The sequence below is a fragment of the Xenopus laevis genome, chromosome 6L (genome assembly GCF_017654675.1).
Source record: "Xenopus laevis strain J_2021 chromosome 6L, Xenopus_laevis_v10.1, whole genome shotgun sequence".
NCBI classification, from domain to species: Eukaryota; Metazoa; Chordata; class Amphibia; order Anura; family Pipidae; genus Xenopus; species Xenopus laevis.
Genome location: NC_054381.1, coordinates 115,215,841 through 115,242,594, shown reverse-complemented (window position 1 = coordinate 115,242,594; position 26,754 = coordinate 115,215,841). Strand labels below are relative to the sequence as shown.

At 39.6% G+C, this 26,754-nt stretch overlaps 1 protein-coding gene across 2 annotated transcripts; it reads right to left on the bottom strand.

Annotated features, from left to right (window-relative positions):
* Positions 1–525: 525 nt before the first annotated feature.
* Positions 526–22,987, bottom strand: thoc1.L (THO complex 1 protein L homeolog). Of its 2 annotated transcripts, none has more exons than XM_018266341.1 (21): positions 22,818–22,987; positions 21,066–21,139; positions 20,924–20,984; positions 19,751–19,817; positions 18,794–18,912; positions 16,976–17,024; positions 14,894–14,989; positions 14,720–14,802; positions 14,465–14,538; positions 13,685–13,793; positions 13,387–13,518; positions 12,002–12,102; positions 11,058–11,124; positions 10,924–10,974; positions 8,417–8,487; positions 7,755–7,850; positions 6,615–6,680; positions 6,331–6,414; positions 5,205–5,352; positions 1,532–1,604; positions 526–984 (listed from the first exon to the last, which is right to left on the bottom strand). In XM_018266341.1, exons 1-21 carry the CDS (start codon positions 22,908–22,910, stop codon positions 686–688), a joined length of 2,013 nt encoding a protein of 670 aa, XP_018121830.1. In that variant the 5' UTR covers positions 22,911–22,987; the 3' UTR covers positions 526–685.
* Between the last annotated feature and the right edge of the window lie 3,767 nt (positions 22,988–26,754).

Genomic DNA, 26,754 nt, shown 5'->3' with positions numbered 1-26,754 from the left:
CTACTGAATTATCCAAGAAATGTAAAGTTCACAAGGATCGTCTGTGTGAGTACAGCCCCTTTCAAAATAATTGACTGCGTCTACTCCTGCGCTCCCCGGCGGCTGAACAGAAGAATGCACAATGCAGGGGAGCGCAGGCAAAAATGGCCGTGTGTAAGCGCCCTTAAACATGAGCTTCAGCTCTTCATGGATTTGGGAGGCCAGCTGTAGACTGGAGAAGAGGTAAGTGGGCCTGGGAAAGCAGGGGGTAGTCGGGGAATGTAAAACAGTGGTGCTATGGTTGAAGACAAGTAATTAGAATTTACCTTTATACTGTCTCTGCATTGTGGAAGCCCAAAAAAAGCTATTTCTGCTGATGGAGTGGGTTTGATCAGCAACTTATTCTTATAGTTTTACAGTTTGTGGCACATTTTTGCAGAAAAATCTGTCGTTATGCACAATTCTTTGTCTGTGTCCCATACAACTAGCAGCTGTAGGTGATAATACCTAATGGTCTGGGGAAATACAGTATCAATGACAAGGCAATTGAAATAGAAAATGCTTTAATAAACATTCAACCCCTCCCATCCTACAATTCTTATCACATAAAAAAAAGACAAATCTCTACATGAAAGGCTTGTATACGGCTTGTGCAGCCAGCAGTGGGTAGGAAGTCCTAGCCCACAATAATTCATCCAGGTGATGATCAGGAACCATTTTCGGAGTCATTGGTTAGATTTTCTGCCAATTCATTTAAGCCAGCGCTGTTCAGTGCACTTATTAGAATCTCTATGTTTGCCTGGCCTCCCTCCCGTTCTTGCCAACCGAGAAGCAGCAGCTTAGCTCTCATTTTAGCATCCTCGGTGTCAGATTCTATCATTTTAATGTCCAAATCCTTCATATCCAGGTAAGGGGCGAGTGTCTTCCAGTGCTCTCCCAGTTTGTTAGCGAATGACTCGATTTGCTCGCTTGTCATGCTCAGTTTCTGTTGTTCTTCTGCTGGACCTACGCAGTAGAGAAAGTTCTTAAATACAAAGTCACTTCACCAATGTATTACAAAACAAGATTTAGGGCAGAGTGTTAACGAATGACTCCTAGTACATGTAAAGCAGTTGGTGTTTCACTGGTAAGAACGGTATCTATTAACTTGTGCAAGTTACAAGGGACTGTCATTTTAAATTGCAAATTAAAGCTGTTCCTAATGATGAAAATGTACAGATTCCCTTGTACATAGGGTTGCCACCTTTTCCTATTAATAACATTGGCATCATTTTTAGCGGCCAGGTAGCAACCCTACTGTGCCCAGGTAGAGGGGGGGGGTTTTTTTACAAGGCTGCTTTACCAGGTTCAGTGTAATACTAAATGTCTGGCTGTAATTTTACCTCCCAGCAGCCACAGCAAGAAACACAGATCTATAACAGCTGGAGGCCAGAGACCCTGCTATAGAGGTTAACTCTCCTTCGTATTCTAGAGGGCTTGTGATCTGATGCTGGGGCTCTATCAGTCAGAAACTATTCAGGTAACAACTCGCATTTCTATAGAAAATACATACTTTCATTATTTTCCTTTAGCAAAGATTCATTATCTTCATCTTCGTCCACCGTTTTTATTTCTTCTGATGGTGGCTGAGAAAAATAAACAGCAAGTTAATTTATGGGGGCAAGTATAAGGTTAATGGGGCTCTGAAACTGCTGGAATCAGTGTCTCTCTGATTTTATATATCAGTCTGTACCAACGACAAACAGAAACATGTGCCAGTGTCAATCATGTGCTGCAATAACAAAGATATAAACAAATGTGGGTGAAAGGATCCTTGGTTATTTTTTGTATACAGTAGAACCCCTATTTTACATTTTTTAGGGGACCAGAAACAATGGTGTAAAATGAGGGAAATGTATTTTGCATATTATATAGGTGGGACCACAAATGAGGGAAAACTTAAAATCAGGGGATGTAAAATTGAGGTTCTACTGGAATAGGTTTCTCAAACAGAACCAGGCACATAAACTTCACAAATCGACCATAGAATCACTCTGGAGAAGCGTATCGATCAACCAATGATCCTTTTATTAGAAAATTGCACTAGTCATACTATTGTTGATTTGCGATAAAGCGTGTGTTTAACCGACACCCTAATGGAACTGTGCGTCTACTACAATGTTGTCTCTTTATAAACAAATCTCCTGTTCTTTGCTGCAGCATCTGAATTGTATTAAATACATGCTACAAGTGTTTCAAATGAATTGGCTTATGCGCTTAGGTGCTGACATGCCGGGTCTTAAAGGATAATTAAACCTTTAAAATAAGTGAATATAAAATTGATGAGAGCGCCTTTCTAAGAAATTCTGCAGTTAACATTTATTTTCCTTTTTTCCAAAGATATTAAGAGAAATGTGTACTGTTAATATGAATGTTTACTGTTTAATACGAAAGGTTTACTTATCCTTTAAACACAAACCAGCCAGTGGTTAAGGCCCTTAATCAGCAATATTCCATGTACAGACTTTCTAGGGAGTGTTGTGTTGTCTGGATGCAGAACTGGAATGCATAGAGTGAATACAGTCTCAGTCCTTGTTAAGGAAATATTCATCTATATCTACACACAGAGGCAAAGGTCTGACACATGACAGTAGCAGCAGATCACTCTATGCTGGTCAGAGCAGAGTTTGAACTTCTATCCTAATTGTATCCGAGATTGATCCTATATCTGCGGTGAAATTGTAAGAATAGGTTTCTCATCACTAAAGTATCCTGTATAATCAGCAGCGAGATAAAAGTCAGACTCTCGTTAGTGAGAGCAGAGATGCTTGACATGGGCATTTCTGGTTCTATTTCTGGATAATCATAAATTCAACAACTGCTCCACACTGATTGGCCTTCTCACAGTCCCTTTGATAATGTATAATCTATCACAATAGGCTGTTATATGCCCAACAGTGGGAAAGTTCTGGGAAGTCTCTCTGGAGTAGGAAGAGAAAATGAGGATAGTATACAAATATACAGTTTCCATGCTGTTCCTCTTCTCTTATGAACTGCACAGCTTGTGTATTCTGATATCCTTTGCATTCCATGTAAAACCAGCACATTGATCTCGACACAACTGTACAAACAGGTACATAGACTTGGGTCACCACAAAATTATCAAAAAAAAGGGGTAAAGGGCAGGAAGGAAGGCATGTCCAGTGCAAAGGGAAGGGAAAAACCACTGAGAGCTAATTTGCTTCTCGGGGGGGGGGGGCACATTCACACCTGGGACACTGCTTTACAATAAAAATAATCTATTTGTTTTATTTCTTGTAGGAATATTAGGTTTGTGCTGATCCCTACCTGTAACTCCTGTTCTAAATAATTGTCCAAACTAATTTGTATAGCAATGCTTGTTCCTAAGGAGATATAAACAGCAGCTCTAATGTAAGTGCAGCAGACAATTACGATCTTTCAAGATGGGTAGAGCTGAATTGTCAGATATACAGGTAGAAACAATAGAATTCTACCTCTATCTGATGATTCAGCACCTTCAGTTGCCTGATCAACATTTTCCAGGCAGCCTGATCGATGAGCCGACTAATATCCAAGTCTTCCACCGATATCGGTTGGCTCGTCTCCCACCGTTCACGCAGATTAGTTTTGTACGATATTATTAGTGTGTCTATGGCCACCTTAAAGGAGAAGTTGACCTGTACGAGGAAAAAACCCTCCCCCCTGTGCAGGTCCTCTGCTGCGGAGTTCACGGGCGCCCAAGCGATCTTCTTCCTGCTTTGCCCGGCACTTGCCTCGTACTGTGCATGCGCCAAAAAACGCCAGGCAAAGCAGGAAGAAGAGCGCTCGGGAGAAGATGACGCCTGTGAACTCCGCAGCAGAGGACCTGCGCCGTGGGGTGAGTAACAAGTTAGGGACATTTGCCCTGAGGGGGGGGGCAACTAGGCCTGGAGGGAGGGGGCAGGATTTTTTCCCTGTACAGGTTGACTTCTCCGTTAAGGGGCAGATTTATTAAAGGTCAAAGTGAAAATTCTAGTTTCTTTTGGTCAAAACACTCAAATTCAAATTGTGAGTTATCCAAACTCGATTCAAGTTTTAATTCGAATTTCGAAATTAATCATACTCTTGCCCTTTAAGAATTTGAATTCTACGATTAGCCACCTTAAACCTGCCAAATTGCTGTATATTGCTGAATGTTTTTCTAATTCAAATGGAATTCGACTTGAGTTTTCGGGTTGATTTAATTCGTCCGAGCCGAGAATTTTTTAAAACTCACATGAATTCGAAATTCGACCGTTGATAAATGTCTGTTTAGTGCAACATATTTACAATGCGGCAGAGCTACAAAGTTGTTTTCCCCCACTGTAATCCCTGTAGAAGCTGAACTATACAGCCCATCATTTAGTTATTGCTGTATGTGGATTTGTGATGGTACAATATGACACTAGTGACTTGCATATCACATATACTGTACTGCTACACCACTCACTATAGGGGGCTGGCAAGTTGCTCTTGTGTATCTTCCCTCGTCATAAAATACAGATGTTTTGAGCAGATCTATGGAACTGAACCTCCCTTCTGAGCAAGTTAAGTGTTAACCAAAAATATCTGGTCACAATTACAATAAAACCTTCTAAAACTTTTTTTTTTAATATGGGACACTTTAAACAGAAGGAGATACATTACACTTAAAAGGGGTGGTTCACCTTTAAGTTTACTTTTAGTATGTTATAGAATGGCCAATTCTAATCAACCTTTCAATTGTTCTTCATTATTTTAAATTTATGATACAGACCTTTTCCAGCTTTCAAATGGGGGTCCCTCACTCCATCTAAAAACAAATATTCTCTAAGGCTACACATTTATTGTTATTGCTACTTTTTAATTACTCGTCTTTCTATTCAGGCCCTCTCTTATTCACATACCAGTCTCTTATTCAAATCAGTGCATGATTGCTAGGGTAATTTGGACCCTAGCAACTAGATTGCTGAAACTGCACACTGAAGAGCTGCTGAATAAAAAGCTAAATAAGTCAAAAACCACAAATGATACAAAATGAAAACCCCTAAAACACCTGACATGCATGACTTGGGGAGTAAAACCTAAAGGCACCAAACATGGAAAATGAAATAGACTCTGGAATGGCAATAAAATAGAGACAGGTGTGACAGGTACATGGCTCCTCACTCTGTACAGTGGGTTTATTTTAGCAGAGACACTTATACTTGTAACAGCGGCTGACTTACAGGCAACTCTTTAGCTAGCTTGATCACCATATTCTCAAGGTATTCTGGTAAGCTTTTAAACTGCTGGTTGGTAGGTTGGAAGAAATGGGGGCTTCTGCGTGCCAGCAATCTGAGTGCCCTCCAGCCATAATTGGCATTATTCACCACCCTGTAAAACAATGCAGATTTTATATAACAACATTATCAGCAGTAAACAATCATGTACAGTCCCACCAGTTACACAGCACTGTCTTCTTATACGGACAGACCAAATGAAATGGAATATATGCAAATTTAAAAGGATTCTTTAAAAGGTTTCATAATATAAACTGGAAACAAAACATGATGGCACCACAGGGTACATCTTGTGCTTGAAAGGGTTGGCTTTGCAAAGCAAATTCTGTGGAACAACAACAAGATGACAGGAGGTATGGACTCGGTGAACTATTATATCATTTTGCCGATTTTTGCATTCCTGGCATTGGGGCGATTATTATTCAAGCTGTCTGAGCTTTTGTGCTACTCTTGCAACCACCATAATATAGTGAATAATGTCTTTATAAGTCACTGAGAAATTCCATGACTATGTAAAAGTACGAGGCCAAAGGCTTAAATATTGTAGAAAAGGGGGGACTATATTTTTAATATTTCAATGAGTCGTGTGACAGAAATGACATCACTAAGCTCTGATTATAACTGATGACATCACTAAGCACCTTTTATAAGGATACAATTTAAGGGATATTAATGGCTTGATTATTATATAATTATAGGCTGTAATAATATATTTCACTAGAGAGCCATTTACTTTTTAATAACCAGTTTAGGTAGATCGGTACATAGCATATATGCACTGTAACTTGCAATGAAGCCACACCTATATATATATAATTACAATAAGCTGCATGCTGATAATTTTGTTATACAAGAGTAATGGACACAGCCCCAGTTCATACATTCTTATACGAATGCAGCCAAGTACACAAGAGTTTCGATGTACTTCAGAGGTTCTTCTCGATGGTTAGAGATTGTTACACAGTACAATTTCCCTAAGTAAAGCAACTTGCCTTTACACTTGAAGCAAATAAGGGGATAAAACAGCTTTGGACTAATATCACGAACGCTTTCATTTTAAAACAAAACTTACTTGTACTCATTTTCCACCATATTTTCAGGATCTGCTTGTTCAATGGCCTCTTCGAAGAACTGTTCCAAAGATGGCATAAACTCCCTGAGTCCAAAATACAATGCACATATTTATGTGGGAAGGGGTGGGGGAGGGACAAGAGGAAGAATTAATAAAATGTAATTAATAAAATGAGAATCAAATCTAACCTAATAATGAAGTAATATCAAAAGGCAAATCTAAAACACAAATTAAAGACCTCAGTAACCCTGCCCTGACTGGGAAGATCACCAGTTTCACTGTACCTGCTCTCAGATCTACAAGCTTCCATGTTGTCAGGGCACAGATTCCAAAGCCGGGTTAATTCGTCACTGGAAGATAGAATGACACTTCCAATTCACGTTGTTTGTTATATTTTCACAGCATAACTTTTACACTCTTCACCACCAATAAGAAAAACACACTGTTCTAACCAATCAAAAACCAAATAACAATGATAAAATACAGAGGATAACAATCTGGAATACTGATTCGCTAGGTTACATGGCAATGTGAAATTCTATTTTATACAAACATTTCCCAGAACTATAACTAAACGTGATCTTTGCTGTATAATCACGCCTTATTCACATGCACTTGCTGTTGAAGTCAAGGAAACACAACTGATGGCTTTTCCCACCAATATCGAGTCAGGGCTTGACAAGGGCTGGGTGTAAAATCCTGTGCAGTGAGGACCGTACAGGGCTGTGAATAAAGTTTTCCCCAGGGGGTCTGCACATGCAAAGCAATGATTATTTCCCTAGATAGATGTAGAACTAAACTAAAATATGTCTTGCTTTAAATAGTATTTTAGCCTTGAAATGAACCCCACCTTGTAAAAATGGATGCTTTGTCTTAGTGTGCACTTCACTGCTCAGTAGGGATGCACCGAATCCGGGATTCGGCCTTTTTGAGCAGGACTCAGATTCGGCCGAATCCTTGTGCCTGGCCAAACCGAATCCTAATTTGCATATGTAAATTAGGGGCGCGTAGGGAAATCAAGTGACTGTCACAAAAGAAGTATTTTTTCCACTTTTTTATTTTCTGCCCCTAATTTGCATATGCAAATTTGGATTCGGTTCGGTATTCGGCCAAATCTTTCACCAAGGATTTGGCCGAATCCAAAATAGTGGATTCTGTGCATCCCTACTGCTCAGCCTCTGTTTCTATCCCACACACATTAGATCAAAACAAATAAGTGAATTTCAGACTGGACACGGTTTAGTGCAAGGAATAACAAAAAAAACAGAGACTTCCTAATTAAAACAATAGGCCTATTCACTGTACTCATGTGAAAAATGGGGTGCACTGCCCCTTAAAGTGCTGTTAGGGGGAAATGTTTTAGCAAAGTAAAAAGTGAAATGGATTACAGAACAAAGCTGCTAATTAAGAACATGTGCACTTACTTTCCAAGTGACATTTTTTTATTTGAACCTTTTCCTAGAAAATCCTCTGGCACTGGTCGTTTTCTTGCCATTTTCTGTGGCTTTGTTTCGGTTGGTCTAAAAAACAAAAATGTAATGAAATAGAAAACAATGAAAATGAGAAAGGTGGTGTGTAAGTACATATTTACATGCTGCTGTGTTATTCAAAAACTTGTAGCCACAAAACCATTAAAGGAGAATCAAACCCCCCAACTAATGAAAACCCCTACCCTCCATAGTCCCCCCCCCCTGCACAGGTGTTAATACCTGTTAATGTCTCTAGGTCCTTAATTACCCCTCGATGCAGTGTCAGTGCAGCAGAGCTCATGGGTGCCATTTTCCGGCGCTTCGGGAATCTTCAGGTCCCTACAGCAATTTCCATGGCTTTGGCGCTTGTGCAATTGTGTGGGACCGGAATATTGCTACAATTCCCGAATTGGTGAAGATGGCCTCCACTGACTCTGCATCGAGGGGTAATTAAAGACTTGGAGGGTAGGGGTTTTCATTAGTTGGAGGGTCTGGTTCTCCTTTAATAACAAAACTCTGTGGCAATACATCGCTATAAGTATATGTAAACGGCTGCCATATTACTCTATGCTTTCATCTCACACTGTAACTTACATATACCTTTAAAAATGCCTCACCTTTCCTTTACAAAACTTGGACAGCCTTCATTTTTCCATGCATTCCAGTTTTCTTCTGTATTCAGTATATGCTGCAGAGATTTTTGATACCGTTAGGTCTACACTGTACAATGCAATAGTCTAACACTATTCGCCAGATCCAAAGGTTAAAATCAAAATATTTATATCCGCTTTGTACTCTTGCCCGTCAGCAGCGGTTAGGATAGAGGGTTACTTGTCTGCTTCCATCGCGATTACCAATGGGACAAGACAGGGGTGCCCCCTTTCCCCTTTGATTTATGCACTGTCAATAGAGCCATTAGCTGTTGCAATTAGGAACTCCCCTAATATTATGGGCCTCACTCATAAGGGTGAAACTTACAAAATTTCGTTGTTTGCCGACGATGTACTCCTTACTCTCACTCGACCAATGACATCTCTCCCTAATTTGCATGCTGTCTTAGCTACGTATAGTAGACTTTCTAACCATAAAATTAACCAGGACAAGTCCGAGGCTCTCCCTATAAATATCCCCTGTATGCAACTCAAGCTCCTGCAATTGAATTTTAATTATAATTGGAAAACGGCCTATATTAAATATCTGGGGATCCGCTTGACTCCAAGCTATGCCACCCTCTATAAGGAAAATTATACTCCACTTTTTGCTAGGACTTGTGCGGATCTCGATAAATGGACCTCCCATTCATTATCTTGGCTGGGCAGGATTGCCACGGTAAAAATGGTAACTCTTCCCAGATTGCTATATTATTTTGAGACCTTGCCTATACGAGTCCCATTTACAATATTGAAGCAGATTCAGGCTAAATTAGTTAACTTTATATGGGCTGCTAAATCCCACAGAATATCTAAGAGGGTGCTCACATCTCCGAGGGAGTGGAGGGGCCTGGGGGCTCCAGATATTACTAGGTACTATCTGGCTGCGCATTTAAGGCAGGCAGTGGCATGGTCGGCCAGGACACTTTGTGGGAAGTGGGTATCTTTGGAAAATGATACTGTTTCTCCTTTTGCCATCTCCTCTTTTTTATGGGATTCGAAGAAGTTGCTGAAAGTCAAGGACTGTGTACTGAACTCGGTAAAATTGACTGTGTCATTATGGAACTATGCTAAAGTACAGTTTAACACATTCCCAGGGCCATATCGGCTAAGCCCTCTCTGGGGCAACCCTTACTTTCCTCCTGGGCTTACGGACTCTTTTGCACAGCCCTGGCGACAGGCCGGTCTAACTCAGCTCAGGGACCTTTATCACCCGCTCACTCGTAAACTGTATTCTTTTCAAGAACTTCAAGCCAAATATGAGCTTAGTAATTCGTTGTTTTACCAATATCTTCAAATTAAACATTTTGCCCTGGCAATGGTGGGCTCTCAGGCCCCCTCGGTGCTCAGTCCTTTGGATTCGATTATGACCACTAGAGGATCCAGGAAGGGGCTTATATCCGACATTTATGGCACCCTCAATACCTACTCCGAGCCCTCTTTTTTGAAACATGGCTATATGCTGGCCTGGGAACAGGCGCTTGGGGAAGTGATCACCCTCCCGCAATGGTCACTAATTTGGGAGAATCTCAGAAGGGCCTCGGTTTGTGTGACTCACAAGGAAACCAATTATAAGATTCTTATGCAATGGTACTTGACGCCGAGTAAGCTCCACTCGTTTTACCCGACAGTATCCCCGGAGTGTTGGCGGCACTGTGGCGGTGTGGGGACTCTCTACCATGTTTTCTGGTCGTGCCCTCTCATGGCTCATTATTGGCAAGAAGTGTGGGACATGTTGGCTCTACTGTTTGGTACCGATATACAACAAAACCCACTTTCTTTTTTGCTCGGGTCTCCACTCCCTGGGCTTAAGAAACATAGCCAAAAATTAGCTAATTTGATTTTAACTGCCTCTAGACGGGTTATAGCCCGCAACTGGAAGAAGCTTCAACCTCCCACAGCAACCGAATTGAAAACAGCTATCCAGGACATACGACGAATGGAATATATGGCTGCCTTGCATGCCTCCCGTTTACCAATGTACGAGAAAGTTTGGTCTCCTTGGGACACTTTACATCCCCCGACGACATGCTAACTTGTTCCCGGATAGGGACCCTTTTATTTTTTTTTTTTTTTCAATTCACCCCCGAGCTCGGTCATTTTTGCTGTTTTTATGATGTTCCTTTATTTTCCTTCTCTTTTTCTTCCCTTACTCTTTCTTTTCTCCTACCTGCTGTTTCTGTTCTCCTTTTCCTCTCTGTATACATGTACGGAATGCTGACACTGTTTGCAATTATCCCGAAGAACTTTCCCTTTATTGGGAACAGGTACACCTAGGATGCATATGATTTCTTTCCATATTATGGATGCCATGCCTTTTTATTCTATTTTATATTACTTTTTCTGTATATTGTGAAATAATGTGCTGATCTGGGGTCTACAAATGTCATTGCATAGATGTTGTACAGATGAAAATGAAAACTCTATGTTTAATAAATAAAGAGTTATAAAAAAAAAAAAAATCAAAATATTACCTCCACTGTTTTAGAAAACTTTTCCCCATCTGGGGGTATTTCAGAAAGGAGCTGTATGATTGGAGAGAAAAATCACATTAGCACTTCGGATAGGAAACAAATTATGAAACAGTAATACTTTTATTTACACAGACCTGGTGGACAAGTTTAGTGGTATCCTCAATCCAGAGAGATTGTTCATCTAGAAGAATATAATTGGAACTGAAATACAAAATAGACAGTGTAAGATAAGCTTTACATCTTAATCAATACACTATCAAGTCATCATTCTGAGTGAACACCCAATATTTGCTCTACTTAGTATAAACCACGGATACTGATACATAGATACTATTTCATTTGGGTTTACTATAAGAGCCACCAAGATCAAAGTGCACCTTTCCTTGTGTGAAGGATTATAGATGAGCATTTTGGAAACAGAGTACATTGCATGGTAAAATGATTTGTTGAGTTTAAGTCGTAAATGAAGGAGATCTACTTAATAAAGGCAAAGAGGGATAGAGCATTCACTTTACATAGAGCATAATCGTGGATTAGAAATAGTAATGTAACAAACACAATCTGAAAGTGTCATGTAACAGGGGGTCTTTGGGCTGATGAGGAGGAAGCAAAGTATGTACAATACAATTTAATATTATGTATCACTATGTACTGAAGGGAAACCATTATCTGTGGCTCTAAGCATCCTACTATACCATGAGTTGCTGAAGAATATTGGTTGACCACTGAAAAACTCGTCCAGTTCCTATTGATTCCTATGGGATTTTTAGAAGCACATGAAAACTAGAGTTAAACATTTGATAAATACACTTCTAACAATCCCATAGGAATGGATAGAATGAGGGGGAGTTTTTCTGTAGTGACCTCTAATCTCACATTTTGATATATCTGCTCTCAAAGGTTTGTCACTGCTCTCAAAGACTTTTCACACATCCTTAATTGAAAACAGATGCTCTTATAACACATTCATTTTATTGAATAGCAGACAGTGCAGGTGCATTTTATTTAACCACGATTATGCTCTATGTAAAGTTATGCCCAACAGATTCATACCATGTATTGCATTTCCACTAGTTACCTTTTAAATTTGACTTGTCCCTTCAGATACTGAAACAGAATAAGGTACTGTACCAATATATGACGGCGGAAGTTGCTGTCGCTCAGCTGCAGATCCATTAACTTAAACAAACAAAAATAATACATTTAAAAAGTGTAGCAAGATAATATATTTAGAGCATGGCAAAGAGTCTGAGAACAACATGTTTCCTGCTTTTCAACAATTTATAAAATGTCAGCATTAGTGTCAAATAGTGAACATTCTGTGCAGACTAATTTAATCACTCGCACACTTTATATCTTGTGTTTAGATCAGATACTCGAGTTACACACACAGACTGGCCCTTCACCTGTAAGATGCCAGTATTCTAGTCACACAGTAAATTCACTGACTTATAGAGCCACTTTGATAAGTTTATATTATATAAATATATCTATAATCAATCCTTTATCCAAGAGACATTTAGGGGTTTATTTACTAAAATTTTTTCCCTCATATTTTACCAGAAACAAACTTGAAAACTCCCATCAATGAATTTGGCTAATTTACTAATAACTATACTCCAAAAAAAAAAAAAAAAAGGGAAAAAATTAATGAACACCTATAGGCTTTAAAGAAACTGGAATTTATAGAGTTTTCAAGTGAAAACCAATGTCAAAACAACCGAAAATCGTGAAGGCAAAAAAAAAAAAATCTTCAAATGGGGAAAATGGCCATTGACTTTTACATTAATTCGACAAATTTTACCTAGTGTATTTTAGGATTGGGATTTTTTTTTGCTGCTTTGGGGCACAATACATCTAGTTTTTTTCCCTCTAAAAAATTGTTGGGAAAAAAAAAACATTTTTAGAGAAAACAAATCTCGACCTTTAATAAATAGACCCCTAAGTATGGATTTGGCCTTTTTCAGAAGGATTCGGCCGAACGGAATCCGCATATGCTAATTAGGGACGGGAGGGAAATCGTGTGACTTTTTGTCACAAAACAAGGAAGTAAAAAATGTTTTCCCCTTCCCACCCCTAATTTTCTTATGCTAATTCGGATTCGGTATTCAGAATCTTTCGAGAAGGATTTGGGAGTTCGGACGAATCAAAAATAGTGGATTTGGTGCATCCCTACCATATTCATATTAATTCATATTAATCACTTATATGTTTAGTGGTGTGATGTATATATGCAAGCCAGATAAATATAATTTATAAGTCAATAGAATGTATAGTTTTAAGATTATATAGGTAAGATTTTCTAAGCATTAACAGTAGTAAGCAAATGTGTGTGTTTTTGTGTGACAGGCACTTAGATTTTAACTATTTCCACTGGAAATAATAACAACAATAATATGTTGTTTCCCCATAGTCCAATAGAAACACATTTAACATTTCAGACATGGAATACAAAGAAACTACCTTTTCACTAGTCAAGAATTTGGCGAAATATACATGTTCTCCTCCAGATTTCAGTTCTTCGATTTTCTTCCTTGACGCCTGAGTATCATCCAGCTTATAACTTTTAAATACAGTAAGAACTTCATCTGAAAACTAAGACCACATCAATTCATCAGTTTACAATACCAATTATGCTTGAAAACAATTGAAGGGAGAAAAAGGACAACAAGCAACAAGATGGACAGACTTGGAAGGAAAGAAGGACAAAACTTAACAAGATGCTTTATTATTGGTACAGTATGAGATAAGATTTATGTACTTTGAGAAAGGTCTTCCAGGAGTTCTTGTCGTAACACTGCACAGGATTTCTGAAGTAGTCTTGAATTGACCAGAACTTCCTATACAGGTTGTAATCTATTGGAATAGATCTGTAAAATAATTTCAATGCTGTAAGGGCGATGTCCACAAAGTTCAACAAACACACAAGAAATCCAAGTCACACGATTTCCCACCCTGCTCTAATTTGCTTATGCAAATAATGATTCTGTTCGGTCGGGCAGAAGGTCGAATCCTGCTGAAAAAGGCTGAATCCCGAACTGAATCCTGGATTCAGTCCCTAGAGTTGTAACGTGTAAACATGACAAAGAGGTAATACAGTAAAACCAAAGCAAATCCAACAGTGTATAACTACACAATTCTTCTTTACCATTTATCCCGAGGGGTATACATAGTCCATGAGTTATATCAGCTAAAAGAACCTTCATTTGGGATAGACACAAACTGGGAAAGCTGCAATGCCCCTATAGGTCAGCCATTAAGACCAGATTTTATTAAACTATTTTTGCTTGTCTTTAAGTGTTGAGGTTAATTTCTCCATCACCATTATATTATCGATCATAGTGAAGACTCATATCTTTCTTTTAAGATCACAAGGAGGTCTCCCATCCTAGTGAGAAGGCTCTTGGGAGCAGACTAAATGTCCTGGCTATTCAGAAGTACTGCTTACACCTCATACAGATGCAATATATTACTGCTAAATGTCCAACTAAATGAGCTCATCAAAAAAAAGGGGGTATATTTTCCCTTTAAGCAAACTTACGAACTATTGGGTGCATCGTCATCTCCCATTTCCCCTTCTTCAATCTCCATCCCATCATCTTTTTCTTCCACCTGCTAGAAAACACAAAATTCATGGCAGCTACATCTGTGTGCATGTGTAAATCTCAGGAATATCCAGTATACAACCCAAATAACCAATGGGTGCTAGGAGCGGTCAACAATTGATGGACACTGGCATGTTTTACTGTATTAGGATAAGTAAAATACCATTAGAATGAATAACAAAACCACTTGCCTTCTGCCCCAAGGTGCTTTCCTGCTCATTGGCATTAAATACAGTGACATTTTCCAGATTAAACTGTGACTGCAAGTTCAAACCTTTAACAAAGCACAAACAGAAGAAAGTGAGTGTTAAACAGCTAACTGGCCAGCAGAAGCAATAGTTCCGCTTCAGTGACATGATGCTTACCTGATTTTTCAGAGAGAGGAAAGAGTCGTGCAAGGAATAGTTGAATCCTTCCGCAGAAAACCGTGTTCTGAGATTTTGATAGTCTTCTTAAGAGGTCTAAAAATGTAGAAAACATTTATTTTTTCCTTAAAACCCCATACAATTGCATGAACAGTTACTTATATGCTTTATGGTTGTGATTTACGTAGCAGATTTAACAAGTATCAAACGGGGAATACAGACAGGCCCCCAGGAGTTTGAGATTTTCCCCATTTCACTAATTTTAGCAAACTATTTGTCAAAGAAATATATATGTCAGACTGCTTTGAACAAACATTCACAATCTGTAGTGGATTTATAAAATTTTATAAAGTGTGATGTAAACCTGATGTGCTTGTATGACAAATCTCAAGCCAGGAGCTAACTGCAGGAATTCCAGCTCAGGTAAGTGGCAACAAACTGACTTTGTTGCCAAGAAAAAAGCCATTTATACCAGAATCTGATATTTTTTCTGTTCAAGACCCTCTTTGAGGCACAATATTTCTTTAGCATTCCACTTAGCTTATACCAAAAACCTATGAAAACCTGTGTTCACCCCAAATATCACTGTAACTGAGCCTCAGTCCGGTACTACATACTCAAGGAAAGCCAAATCCCCCTAATATTACCCTAAATGGCCTTCCCTTGGTCCCCCTAGGAGACCAGTGCCAGAGTCTGGGAGCTAATATACTCCAGGTATGGAATCCATTATCTAGTTCCAAAATATGGAAAAGCCGTCTCCCTTAGACTCTATTATAATCCAAAATTGTAAAAAATTATTTCCTTTTTCTTTGTAATAATAAAACAGTACTTTGTACTTGATCCCAACTAAGATACATTTAATGTAAGATATAATTAAGCAAAACCAGCCTATTGGGTTTATTTAATGTTTACATGATTTCCTAGTAGACTTAAAGATCCAAATTACAGAAAGATCTGGAAAACCCCAGGTCCTAAGCATTTTGGATAACCGGTACCATATCTAATAAAAGGTGAACTTCCCTTAAATGCTGGCAAATAATTCAGCATCAGAGTTGGATAATAATCAGCCCTGTAGCTTCAGTTACTATTATTAATATTAACAGATATGCCTGTTTTACCCATAAGTTTCATAACAGCCAAGAGAACTGTGCGGTGTCACTGAAAAGATGGACTAACAAGATCAATTTGGGGAACTGCAGACAACTCTGAATGCATGGATCAGTCTTGTTACAGGGCTGCTAAACCTCAGTAATGGTACAGTAAGTTCAGTATAAAGTATACCATATGTAGCTACAGACATTATTTCTACTTTAAGATGAATTGTGCCCTAGTTAAAAGTAGTATTTACATGAATGCCTCAGTATCTACACATTTTTAGCTTTGCTTTCTACATAGATGTGGCAGCTGCCATACATTATAATTACATTATTTTAATTTTAAATAAAAAAAACAATCACAATGACCGGTATAACAACATGTGCATATCATTGTTCCTCACTACAAAAAGCTGCAGTGTTTCTTGATTTCAGAAATAATAGGTGTGTATGTACTGCTATATTGAAATGTTGTGCCACTACGCTCAATAAAATATTGGTTATTCCATGAAGGACAGGAATTAGGATTAATTAAAGAGCTCACGAGTTACAATGTAACCATTTGTACAAAGGGGAGTAAATCCCACTAGTATGCATGCTTCTGAAGTAGGATCTTTCCATACAAGCACTTGAAATGCATTGACCTGCTGGTGGTTTACTAAATAAGGGTTTGATTTGAAACATTCAATTATCCTGTAACTAAGTGGTGTCCAAATGGTAGATCGGGATGTTCTATACATTTTCTCATGAATCAATATTTAAGTAGTATTTTCAATGGAACAGAATGCTAACAATGCTTTTACTGTATATATGTAGAACATGGTGGGACAACATCACAAAAAGTAGACCTCACGTTAGTAAAGTATGGGCAATTCTGCTGTAAATAATGAGTTTATTGCTAGAATTTGGCCAAATCCATAACTGAATCCTGTATTTGGTGCATCCCTAAAATAATCAAACATTTTTATTGAAAAACAAGGACACTCACCATTACACATCCGAAGGAGGTAATTTTTCCCCGCTGAGTAAAAGGTATTCTGAAAGAAAATGAATGCTTTTGTCAGAGATAAATACTGTTAATGAATATAATGAAATATTAATTCAGACCTTGGGGTAGAGTCCTGCGCGAGTCCATTTTTTGGAACTCGTATGTGACCCGAACCTGCAATCCGCAACCCAGACTTGCATTCTTACCCGCTACCCGACCCGCAAGTACCTTGCCCACAACCCGGACCCGCTGACCATCAAGAGTCAGGAAGTGCTGTCATTGTAAACCAGAAGTGACATCATCGGAAGTATGCGCGATCAGGGGGAAAAGGCGTAAAATGGAAGTGCCGTCATTGTAAACCGGAAGTGACGTAGGCATGATCAGAAAAAAGGAATAAAAATTGCTATCGAGAAGACCCGCGGCGTGACCCGCAAGCCCGCAGAACCTCCAACCCGCATCTATACCCTCAGGTTTTTGCGGGTAACCCCCGGGTACCCGACACGATGCAGGACCTTGGGGGAGGGCTAGGAATTAATGGTTAGTTTTAATATAGCATATAATAGCTATAACGTCACAGTACAAAAACACCTTTAATCTACATTAAAATGATAGCCTTGTACTTCCTCCTGTACATTGTACACTATTCCCTAGGTCACTTATACCTGCATATGCAGAGACCAGAAGAGTGTGACATTTGTACAAGCACACTAACAGAGCGATAAAACTGCACACACGGACCAGGCCTAGAACAGAATTCAAAAGCAAAGATATGACAGAAACATACCCATAAGTTGATATTGCCCTAAAATACCCCTTGATGGTACAGGTATGGGACCTGTTATCCAGAATGCTTGGGACCTGGGGATTTTTCCATAATTTGGATCTACATACCTCAAGTCTACGCGAAAATCATGTAAACACAATAAATACAATAAACTGGTATAGCTTTCAATAAGGATTAATTATTTATTGGTTTGGATTAAGTACAAGGTACTGTTTTATTATTACAGAGAAATGTTTTTCTTAAAATTTGGATTATTTGATTATAATCAAGTCTATGGGAGATGGCCTTTACTTAATTCACAGCTTTCTGGATTTCCAGATAACAGATCCCATACCTGTATTTTTGTTTTCAGAGATGCAGACCAAGTACAGGTATGGGATCTGTTATCCGGAAACATATTATCCAGAAAGCTCCAAATTATGGAATGGCCCTCTACCATAGACTCCAATAAAGTAAAATAATCCAAATTTTTAAAAATGATTTCCTTTTTCTCTGTAATAATAAAACAGTACCTTATACTTGAGCCCAACTAAGATATAATTAATCCGTACTGGAAGCAAAACCAGCCTATTGGGTTTATTAATGTTTACATGATTTTCTAGTATGCTTAAGATATGAAGATCCAAATTACAGAAAGATCCATTATCCAGAAAACCTCAGGTCCCGATTGTTCTGGATAACAGGTCCCATACCTGTATGTGTAAATGCATACTGCAAGCTGTTATTTGCCCTGACACAAACAATCTTTTGCAGACTGAGATTTTTATTTTAAAGTACAAGAACAACACTACATTTGAACACCTGTATACAAATAGCACAGTATGCATGTACAGTTGTGTGCAATACATCCTAAAAATAGAAAGGGGTGACTAGAACAATAATATGTAGACTTATTGTTCTTTTGTGTGGGATTGACTCTATATGTTCAAAAAGCATTGCTATTTATGCAGAAATACACGTTGGTTAAACTGCATTTTTCTGTTTGATTAGAACTCACAATAGACATACAAACACAAACACGCCACTTTACTTACAGATTTCCAGGTACCAACATTTTTTTCTACAAACGTGAAGATCTTGTCACAATATGCCAGAGGCAGACAGTCAAGCACATCTCCCAGGAGCACAAATGGGGTGGTTGCAGTGCAAATACCTTATGAAACCATATATTGTTAGATACTGGGCAACATCCTCAAAACAAAAGAAAGTATATCAAAGAGAAAGAATACCAAATAAATAATTATTTTTTATTTCCCTTAATTCAGGTGCTAAATAGTTTACAATGTACACAACATTCCCTCTGCGTATCTATATTATAAAAAGGCAATCTTTGCAATATCTGCATCATTCTTATGCCCACAGGCAGAATTCTTAACGGGGAAACCACAAACCAAGGCAAGCCCAATGGATGGGAAAGGGGTGTGTAATGGAGAAGATAAACTGAATGAAATTTTCATCCATTCACCTCTGTGGTTTAATTATTTTCTTTATGAAATTTGATGGCAGATAAAGGTGAATAAAAATCTCACATAAAAGGTTGTATTTTTGGAGAGCCCACTCCATTTTGGTTGCACCCAGGTATAAACTATGTCTCTCTATTCAGATTTTTTTTTCTACTGAGGAAGAAGCTGCTGCTTTAGAATGTTGTGCACCCCATGCATACAGGCTCCCCATTGCAGCAATGATTATTCTTAGCTATCAACAAGGCAAGTTGTTATGACATATGCAAGAAATTACCAACTCAAAACATGGTAGTCAAAGCTTTGAGGCGACTGCTGTATGCAAAAAGTAGCAAAATACTGCTGTATGCATCTCACATCCGCAGAATTCTTTCTAAGAGACAATTCCTTTTGTTTCTTCTCTGTGATCAGTGTGCCATAAGCACATTTAAACAAAAATCTAATAGATATTCTAAAATCTTAAAGAAGATGTTGGGCACTATATATTTTATCATCCTAATATGTTACATTTCTCCTAGATCAAATACATACCATCTGTAACCCCATTTATGGCCAGTGAAATAATAGCAAGACAGTTGTTACACGACACTTGGTTTATCTGCAGACACAAATATAAAGGGAGGCAACGTAAGTTAACACAAACAAAACCTAAATATAACACTAACATGTTAAAAGGTCAATAACATTAAAAAAAAAACAAAAAAACGAAAGAGCTTTATATACCTATAAATACACTGTATGGTTACCCTATCCTAAACAAGTGTATTTCCTTTTGATGCTTTATTACAATTTATAAAACATCACTGTTGCAGAGAGTATTGTATTTGCACCTTATGAAAAGCCAAATATGGTCTATTAATATATACAAGTACTTATGTGGCGTTACTAGACCTTCAGATTACTATGTCAGGCCAGATTAAACACAGTGGGGCCCATTCATTAAGTTCGAGTGAAGGAATAGAAGAAAAAAAACTTCGAATTTCAAAGTGTTTTTTTGGCTACTTCGACCATCGAATGGGCTACTTCGACCTTCGACTCGAACGATTCGAACTAAAAATCATTCGACCATTCGATAGTCAAAGTACTGTCTCTTTAAGAAAAAACTTCGACCCCCTAGTTCGCCACCTAAAAGCTACCAAACTCAATGTTAGCCTATGGGGAAGGTCCCCATAGGCTTGCCTAACTTTTTTTGGTCAAAGGATAATCCTTCGATCGTTGTATTAAAATCCTTTGAATCGTTCCTTCGATCAAAGTATTTGCGCAAAATCTTTCGACTTCGATATTCGAAGTTGAAGGATTTTCATTCCCCAGTCGAATATCGAGGGTAAATTAACCCTCGATATATCTGCCCCAGTGTGTTAATGACAAAACCCCACGAGTCTTATTAAAAGTCAATTTTCACGTTTATGGAAATGCTCTACACAGATATATGAGTAAGTACTGCCAACAGTGATGAACCCAAATGTTCACACCTGCCATGAGTACTAAGATTTATTTTATTTATGATAGGAAATGGTTCTTGATTTTTTTGTAGCTGGGTTATGTATTCTCAGAGAAAAAAAAACAAAAAAAATAATATATATATAATTTTTTTTTTTAATATTTTAATACTTTTTCAAATTACCGGTGTGCTTTACAATATGCTGCATTTGCAGTGGATTGAAGGTCAAAAAAATACTACTTTTTATGGTATAGTTGACTTACAATTTCCTCCTCTAGAACAACTCTAAATACTTGATCGAGTGCCAGCTTCTTCTCATTTTCACTGAAAAACAAACATTAGTCCAAGTCAAATAAGGAAACACAAGGCCTAGTTCACAGGCTATTCTTTCATTTATAAATGTACCTTCCAGGCAGCTGGCTAAATATGTTCAGCAAAGGTTTGAGGTTCTTGCACCCTACTGCTTCTCTGGTGGCAGCCTAAGAAAAAAGGAAACTTAAAAATGAGCTGAAATGTATGTATTTATTGATCACAACTGTAACACTATGACATTAGCACATCAACTGGAGAAATGTTCACGAATAATGGGATGGTACAATCTATAAAGAAAAGAAAGCTTCAAATGGACCCTGTCATTGCATACTTTTTAATAATCCAATTTAATATTTATGTTCTGTCACCTTAGAACAGGGGTGCCCAGGACGTCGATCGCAGTCTACCAGTAGATCCCGGGTTTGTTCCTGGTAGACCGCGACCTGCCAGGAGTTAAAATGGCGCTTCCTGATGGTGACGGCATAAGTTGCAACATGAGACTCCTGGTGCGCCTCCTGTCTCCAGGCCGATACGAACTGTTCCACAAGCCCCGCAGTGCGGCATTGGAGAGGGAAAGGAGGAAGGCTGAGCTCTCCCTAATGAAAGGTAGGGACTGGCTATGCCTCCACCTCCTCCTACTACTGTTCATCCTTCTCCTGTGTCTCCCCACCTCATTGGAAACCTGATAGAATACTTATCTGACACCTTCTTCTCTTTCCCTGCATGGACCCTTAGAACTTGCGCCCCCTGCTGGTATTACCAGAATGCAACTGGGAATTCCCTAGTTCACCTGGCTGGGAACAGTAGCTTGTGCTCAACCTGCATTATGGTATCACTTCATAATGTCCTCCTAGAATTCTTACTGCATGATATCTTGGTTTCCTAATGTATAGAGTTTAGTGTACCTGAAACAAATACATTGTGTATGTATATGTATAAAGCCTTTTCATTGGTTTTGTTACATCTCCAAAGAAAAAATAAATAGTTGCGTCTAAAAATAAATAGTAGCATGTAAAGAAAAAGTTGCCCGCCCATAGAATTCAATGTATAAATAGTTGCGTGTAAAAAAAAAAAAAAGTCGTCGCCATCCTGCTATGAGTTAAGGTAGATCTCATGATGGCATCAGGTGGCAAGAGTAAGTCGCGAGGTGACAAAGTCTGGGCACCCCTGCCTTAGACAATAAGCCTGTACAATTGGAAATGTTTATTCACTGCCGAGCATACTCTACGGATGTGATTTTATATATATATATATATATATATATATATATATATATATAAAAATTGTCCTGTAAGTACCCACACTCTTCCTCCAATAATCGAGTGGGTGCTGTGATCAATTAGAATGTATAACCTTCAATACGGACCAGCACTCCAAAGTTATGTGAATCAAACAATTTTATTAAGACATCACTCTTGTATTCAAAGTTTTGGCCCTTATTGGGGTCTTTATCAAGGATGATGATCCTTGATAAAGGCCCCAGTGAGGGCCGAAACGTTGGTTACACGAGTGATGTCGTAATATAAATTTAAGGATATAGAGAGAGAGAGAGAGAGAGAGAGAGAGAGAGAGAAAGAAAGAGAGCTCTATCCTTGACTGAGTGTAAAGTGATATCGAATAAAATGCCACTTAATTGTTTCATTATAAATTGCTGCCAGATTAAGATTATTAGTATCTGTCTGTACAGCTGCGGCCAAATTACAACATTACACTAATGTAGATCAGGTAAAGCGCTGCAGGGCGCAGACTCCAGTCTCAGGAAAAAAGAGAGAGTGTGTGTACAGACAACAGAAACATACACAGCAGCCGTACACACATTTGTATAAGTATAAAATTACAGCTCACCGTGAATTTATTTTTTGCTTCAGTCGAGCAAAACGACAACGGCGACATATTGCTCCCTTTCTCACAACCACCGTCGATGTATGATGACGCCATAGCATCAAATCGTCTCCGCTCACGAGCTTCCGGTTGACGTTCGGAGCGCTCCTCTTGGTTTAGAATCCCGACTCTATGGTTGTGGCGGACTTATATGTAATGATCATTTTGAACGCAAAGTTCTGGTGACCTGAGAAAGGCGTGGCGATGTACTTTTTAACTTCAAAGCAGTGTCCCACACAGAACCGAATTTTGCCTCCCTAGTCCCGAACTTTGGCAACTAGACATTTGTATTTAAAAATCTATTGAAGCTGTTTGTCGACAGGGACGCCGGGCCCCTATAGCTGCTGGAGTCTCTTGTATTTCCCTAGTTGCCCTGTTTAGTTCAGGAAGTAACACAAAGCAGCGATATTTTGAGATTAAAACAATGACGAGAAGGTATGTTCTGTACAAGTTCTAGTCTTGTCACTCGTGTTAAAGTGATACACTGCCCCTACCTGTCGCTAAATACATGCACAATCTTATTGGCAAAGTGGATTTATGAGGGATTTATAAAAGTTGTCCAGGCTCATTTTCAGCTCCAATATGACTGTTTATTTAATTGTCCCTTGTTCTCCGATGAAATGTTATTAGTCAAACCCTTAGGCCTTAGAACATGCTATTACCTTAGTAGCCCCTGCTATTTACCATTTCAACATTAATATAAAAGTCATGCAGACAGAGCTATTTGTCTGGTACCATCTCTCCCTACTATACCTGCTATCCCACAGTCACACTCCCTTCCCAGAGACTATTATCCCACTGTTACTATAGGCACCATCTCTCCCTACTATACCTGCTATTCCACAGTCACAGTCCCTTCCCAGAGACTATTATCCCACTGTTACTATAGGCACCATCTCTCCCTACTATACCTGCTATTCCACAGTCACAGTCCCTTCCCAGAGACTATTATCCCACTGTTACTATAGGCACCATCTCTCCCTACTATACCTGCTATCCCACAGTCACACTCCCTTCCCAGAGACTATTATCCCACTGTTACTATAAGCATCATTTCTCCCTACTATACCTGCTATTCCACAGCCACAGTCCCTTCTTAGAGACTATTATCCCACTGTTACTATAGGCACCATCTCTCCCTACTATACCTGCTATCCTACAGCCACAGTCCCTTCCCAGAGACTATTATCCCACTGTTACTATAGGTACCATTTCTTCATACTATACCTGCTATCCCACAGCCACAGTCCCTTCCCAGAGACTATTATCCCACTGCTACTCTAGGCACCATCTCTCCCTACTATACCTGCTATACCACGGAACGGATTTTGTCAAGTTACTTAGAGTTACATTGTTTCAGGAGTCAGAACCAGCAGTTCAGAGAACAGAATGAGAATGAGGAATGCATGGTTTTTATTGGGAAGTTTCTTAAAGTAGGTGTTTCAGGAGTCAGAGCCAACGGTTCAGAGGACAGAAAGGGACAGACAGATGCTGACAGACAAAAGCAATGACATTTACACATGTCTATAAACCCAGTGAGAATGGGGAATGAATGGATATTGGGAAGTTGCTTAGTGTTATATTGTTTCAGGAGTTAGAACCAGCAGTTTAGAGAACTCATCTGCTAGCTAAATGTTACTATCCCTTTATGATAGGGATATCCTTTTGCCATTTCACCCTAGTCTTTTCTAAGGGTGCTGGGCTCTATGTGGCCAGTATAATTTACAGCCAGGACAGAGGTTTGTTCAATTCTTGTCTATGCCAATATACCTCAAGTGTTGTTTCCACTAAATCAGGGGTGTCCAAACTTTTTCCCACGAGGGCCAGATTTGGTGAGGTGAAAATGTGTGGGGGCCGACCATTCAGCCTGACATTCTTTGAGCCATTAACATCATTTAACTCATTTAAACAAGGAATCGTGTAGCCGTAGCAGTAATATTTGGGCACATTAGTGAAATGATCTGCCACTTGGTCTATACTGCTGCCTGTGTGCTGAAGGTGTTAGTATGTGCTATTGCCAACACCTTCAGCACACATGCAGCAGTATAGACCAAGTGGTAGATCATTTCACTAATTCCTGATTGCACTGCGCTGGTGGGCAGCATTATTATTAATTTCCAGACAGGCTGCGGGCCGGTGTAAATTTGAAAATGGGCTGCAATTGGCCCCCGGGGCGGACTTTAGACATGCCTGCACTAAGTTTATGGCCCTTGTGGGGAATTGTACAGAGAAGGCATGTAGTTTCTGCAGATATCGTAGTCTCTCTGGAGGAGGGTGGAACTTTCGTCGTAATACTTCATAGCTTTTGCATTCTCCACCAAAAGTAATTTCCCCCAGAGTTTTAATTCCCAACTGGGTCCATCTAGAAATATCTGGTACGGAATGAAAGTATGGGAGATGGTTATTGCCCCATAAGGCGGTTCAGGGAGACCAGGCGTTAGAGGAGCCCCAAACTAACTTCTGAGACTTGCAAAAGGCCTGTAGGATCTTTGTCAGGGTCGGACTGGGCCAGAGGCCTAGACCTGCTCCCTAGATCTGCTGGCCCTTAGAGAACAGGTGTTGTGCCGCGACATTCGTGCATATGCGCAGCATGACAAATTCGCACCTGTGTGGGCGGAGTTTGGAGGTCAGAAGGGGCCCCTGGTGACTGCCAGGAGGGCCCTTTGTATTGCAGCCCTTGTGGGCCCCCAATGCTCCAGTCAGACCCTGAACTTTGTCATAGCAGGAGTAACAACATAGTAAAAGGAGTCTCCATGGTTGGGGAGTTTTGCAACAGCTTCAAAGAAACCTGTTACCGAAGCCTCAAGGACCACCGATTGATTATTTACTCTGGGAACCAGCAGCCAGTGGGCATATACTAGTTGAGCTAATTTGTGAAGAATTGTCATTAAGTTCCTTAAAAGGTATTACAGCCTGCCAGAACTGTCCAAAGGTTGGACCATCACAGGGGTCTCTAGGCAAAGGTCTGACCTTCAAAGGGGTCCCTGTTTAAAGCTTAGACCTTCAACAAAGGCCCTAACCAAAGGTTGAACCCTCAAGGATGTCCTGGTCAAAGGTTGAACCTTCAACAAGGGCCTTGGCCAAATTTTTGACCTTTAAGTTGGTTCTGGACAAATGAGCTAAATTCCTGTGTTTTGCTCAAATTCTCCACCACACTTTCAAGGCTTCAGGCTGTAGTCCTGTAACCATAGCGATTCATTCTTAGAATAAGACTCCAGAGCCAGGGGCCCAACTGATGCCAGAGGATCCTCCAATGACCTTCTCAACTTGGTTCATAGGTGTGTTGTCAAAGCATTTTGTCTGTCTGTGAGCCCTTATAAATGATATATGCACCTTTCTTATGTTTCATGACGGTAATATTGACAGGCCAAAGAGAAGAACGACAGCAGTAACAAGCATAATTCAGGGTGACTGGCTCTGAAACACCCCTTAAAGGAATATCTGTTATGTTATCTTTAACATGTTGTGTACAAGATCAAAAATAGAAGCTCCAGTGGATTAACGTAATGTAGAGCAGAAGGAGGTAATGGAAGCCCATGACAAACAAGTTAAGGTGCTCATAGCTGGGCAGATACCTCTCCTTAGCTTGCACTGCATTGCATTGGCAGGCCCGGGTTTCTGGCTTGGGCGCCTTTAGGCAGCTGGGTCCTAGCTTGGGCGCCCCTAGGCAGCTGGGTCTTAGTGCCCAGCGCCTACAAAAGGCACCCCCCCCCTCTGGGCACTCAAATGCACCTGAGCACTGGGGATTACGCATACAGGCAGTGGCGGGCCAAACTGGCTGGGTGCCCTAGGCAGCCCTGCCAGCTATGTCGCCTCTACTGTCGGGCACGCATCTGAATGAGCGCACGTTCGCATGCACATGCCCAGAAGAGCGTGGGGACGAGCGCACGTTTGCATGCAC

Bases quoted from the DNA above. Each gene is read 5' to 3' on its own strand.
- thoc1.L (XM_018266341.1), bottom strand. From the start codon at position 22,910: ATGGCGTCATCATACATCGACGGTGGTTGTGAGAAAGGGAGCAATATG. The intron at 17,025-18,793 runs GTAAGTAAAGTG...ATTTTCTTTCAG, and splicing joins ATGTTGGTACCTGGAAATCT to AATACCTTTTACTCAGCGGG. The intron at 14,803-14,893 runs GTAAGCATCATG...GCTTTGTTAAAG, and splicing joins TCCTCTCTCTGAAAAATCAG to GTTTGAACTTGCAGTCACAG.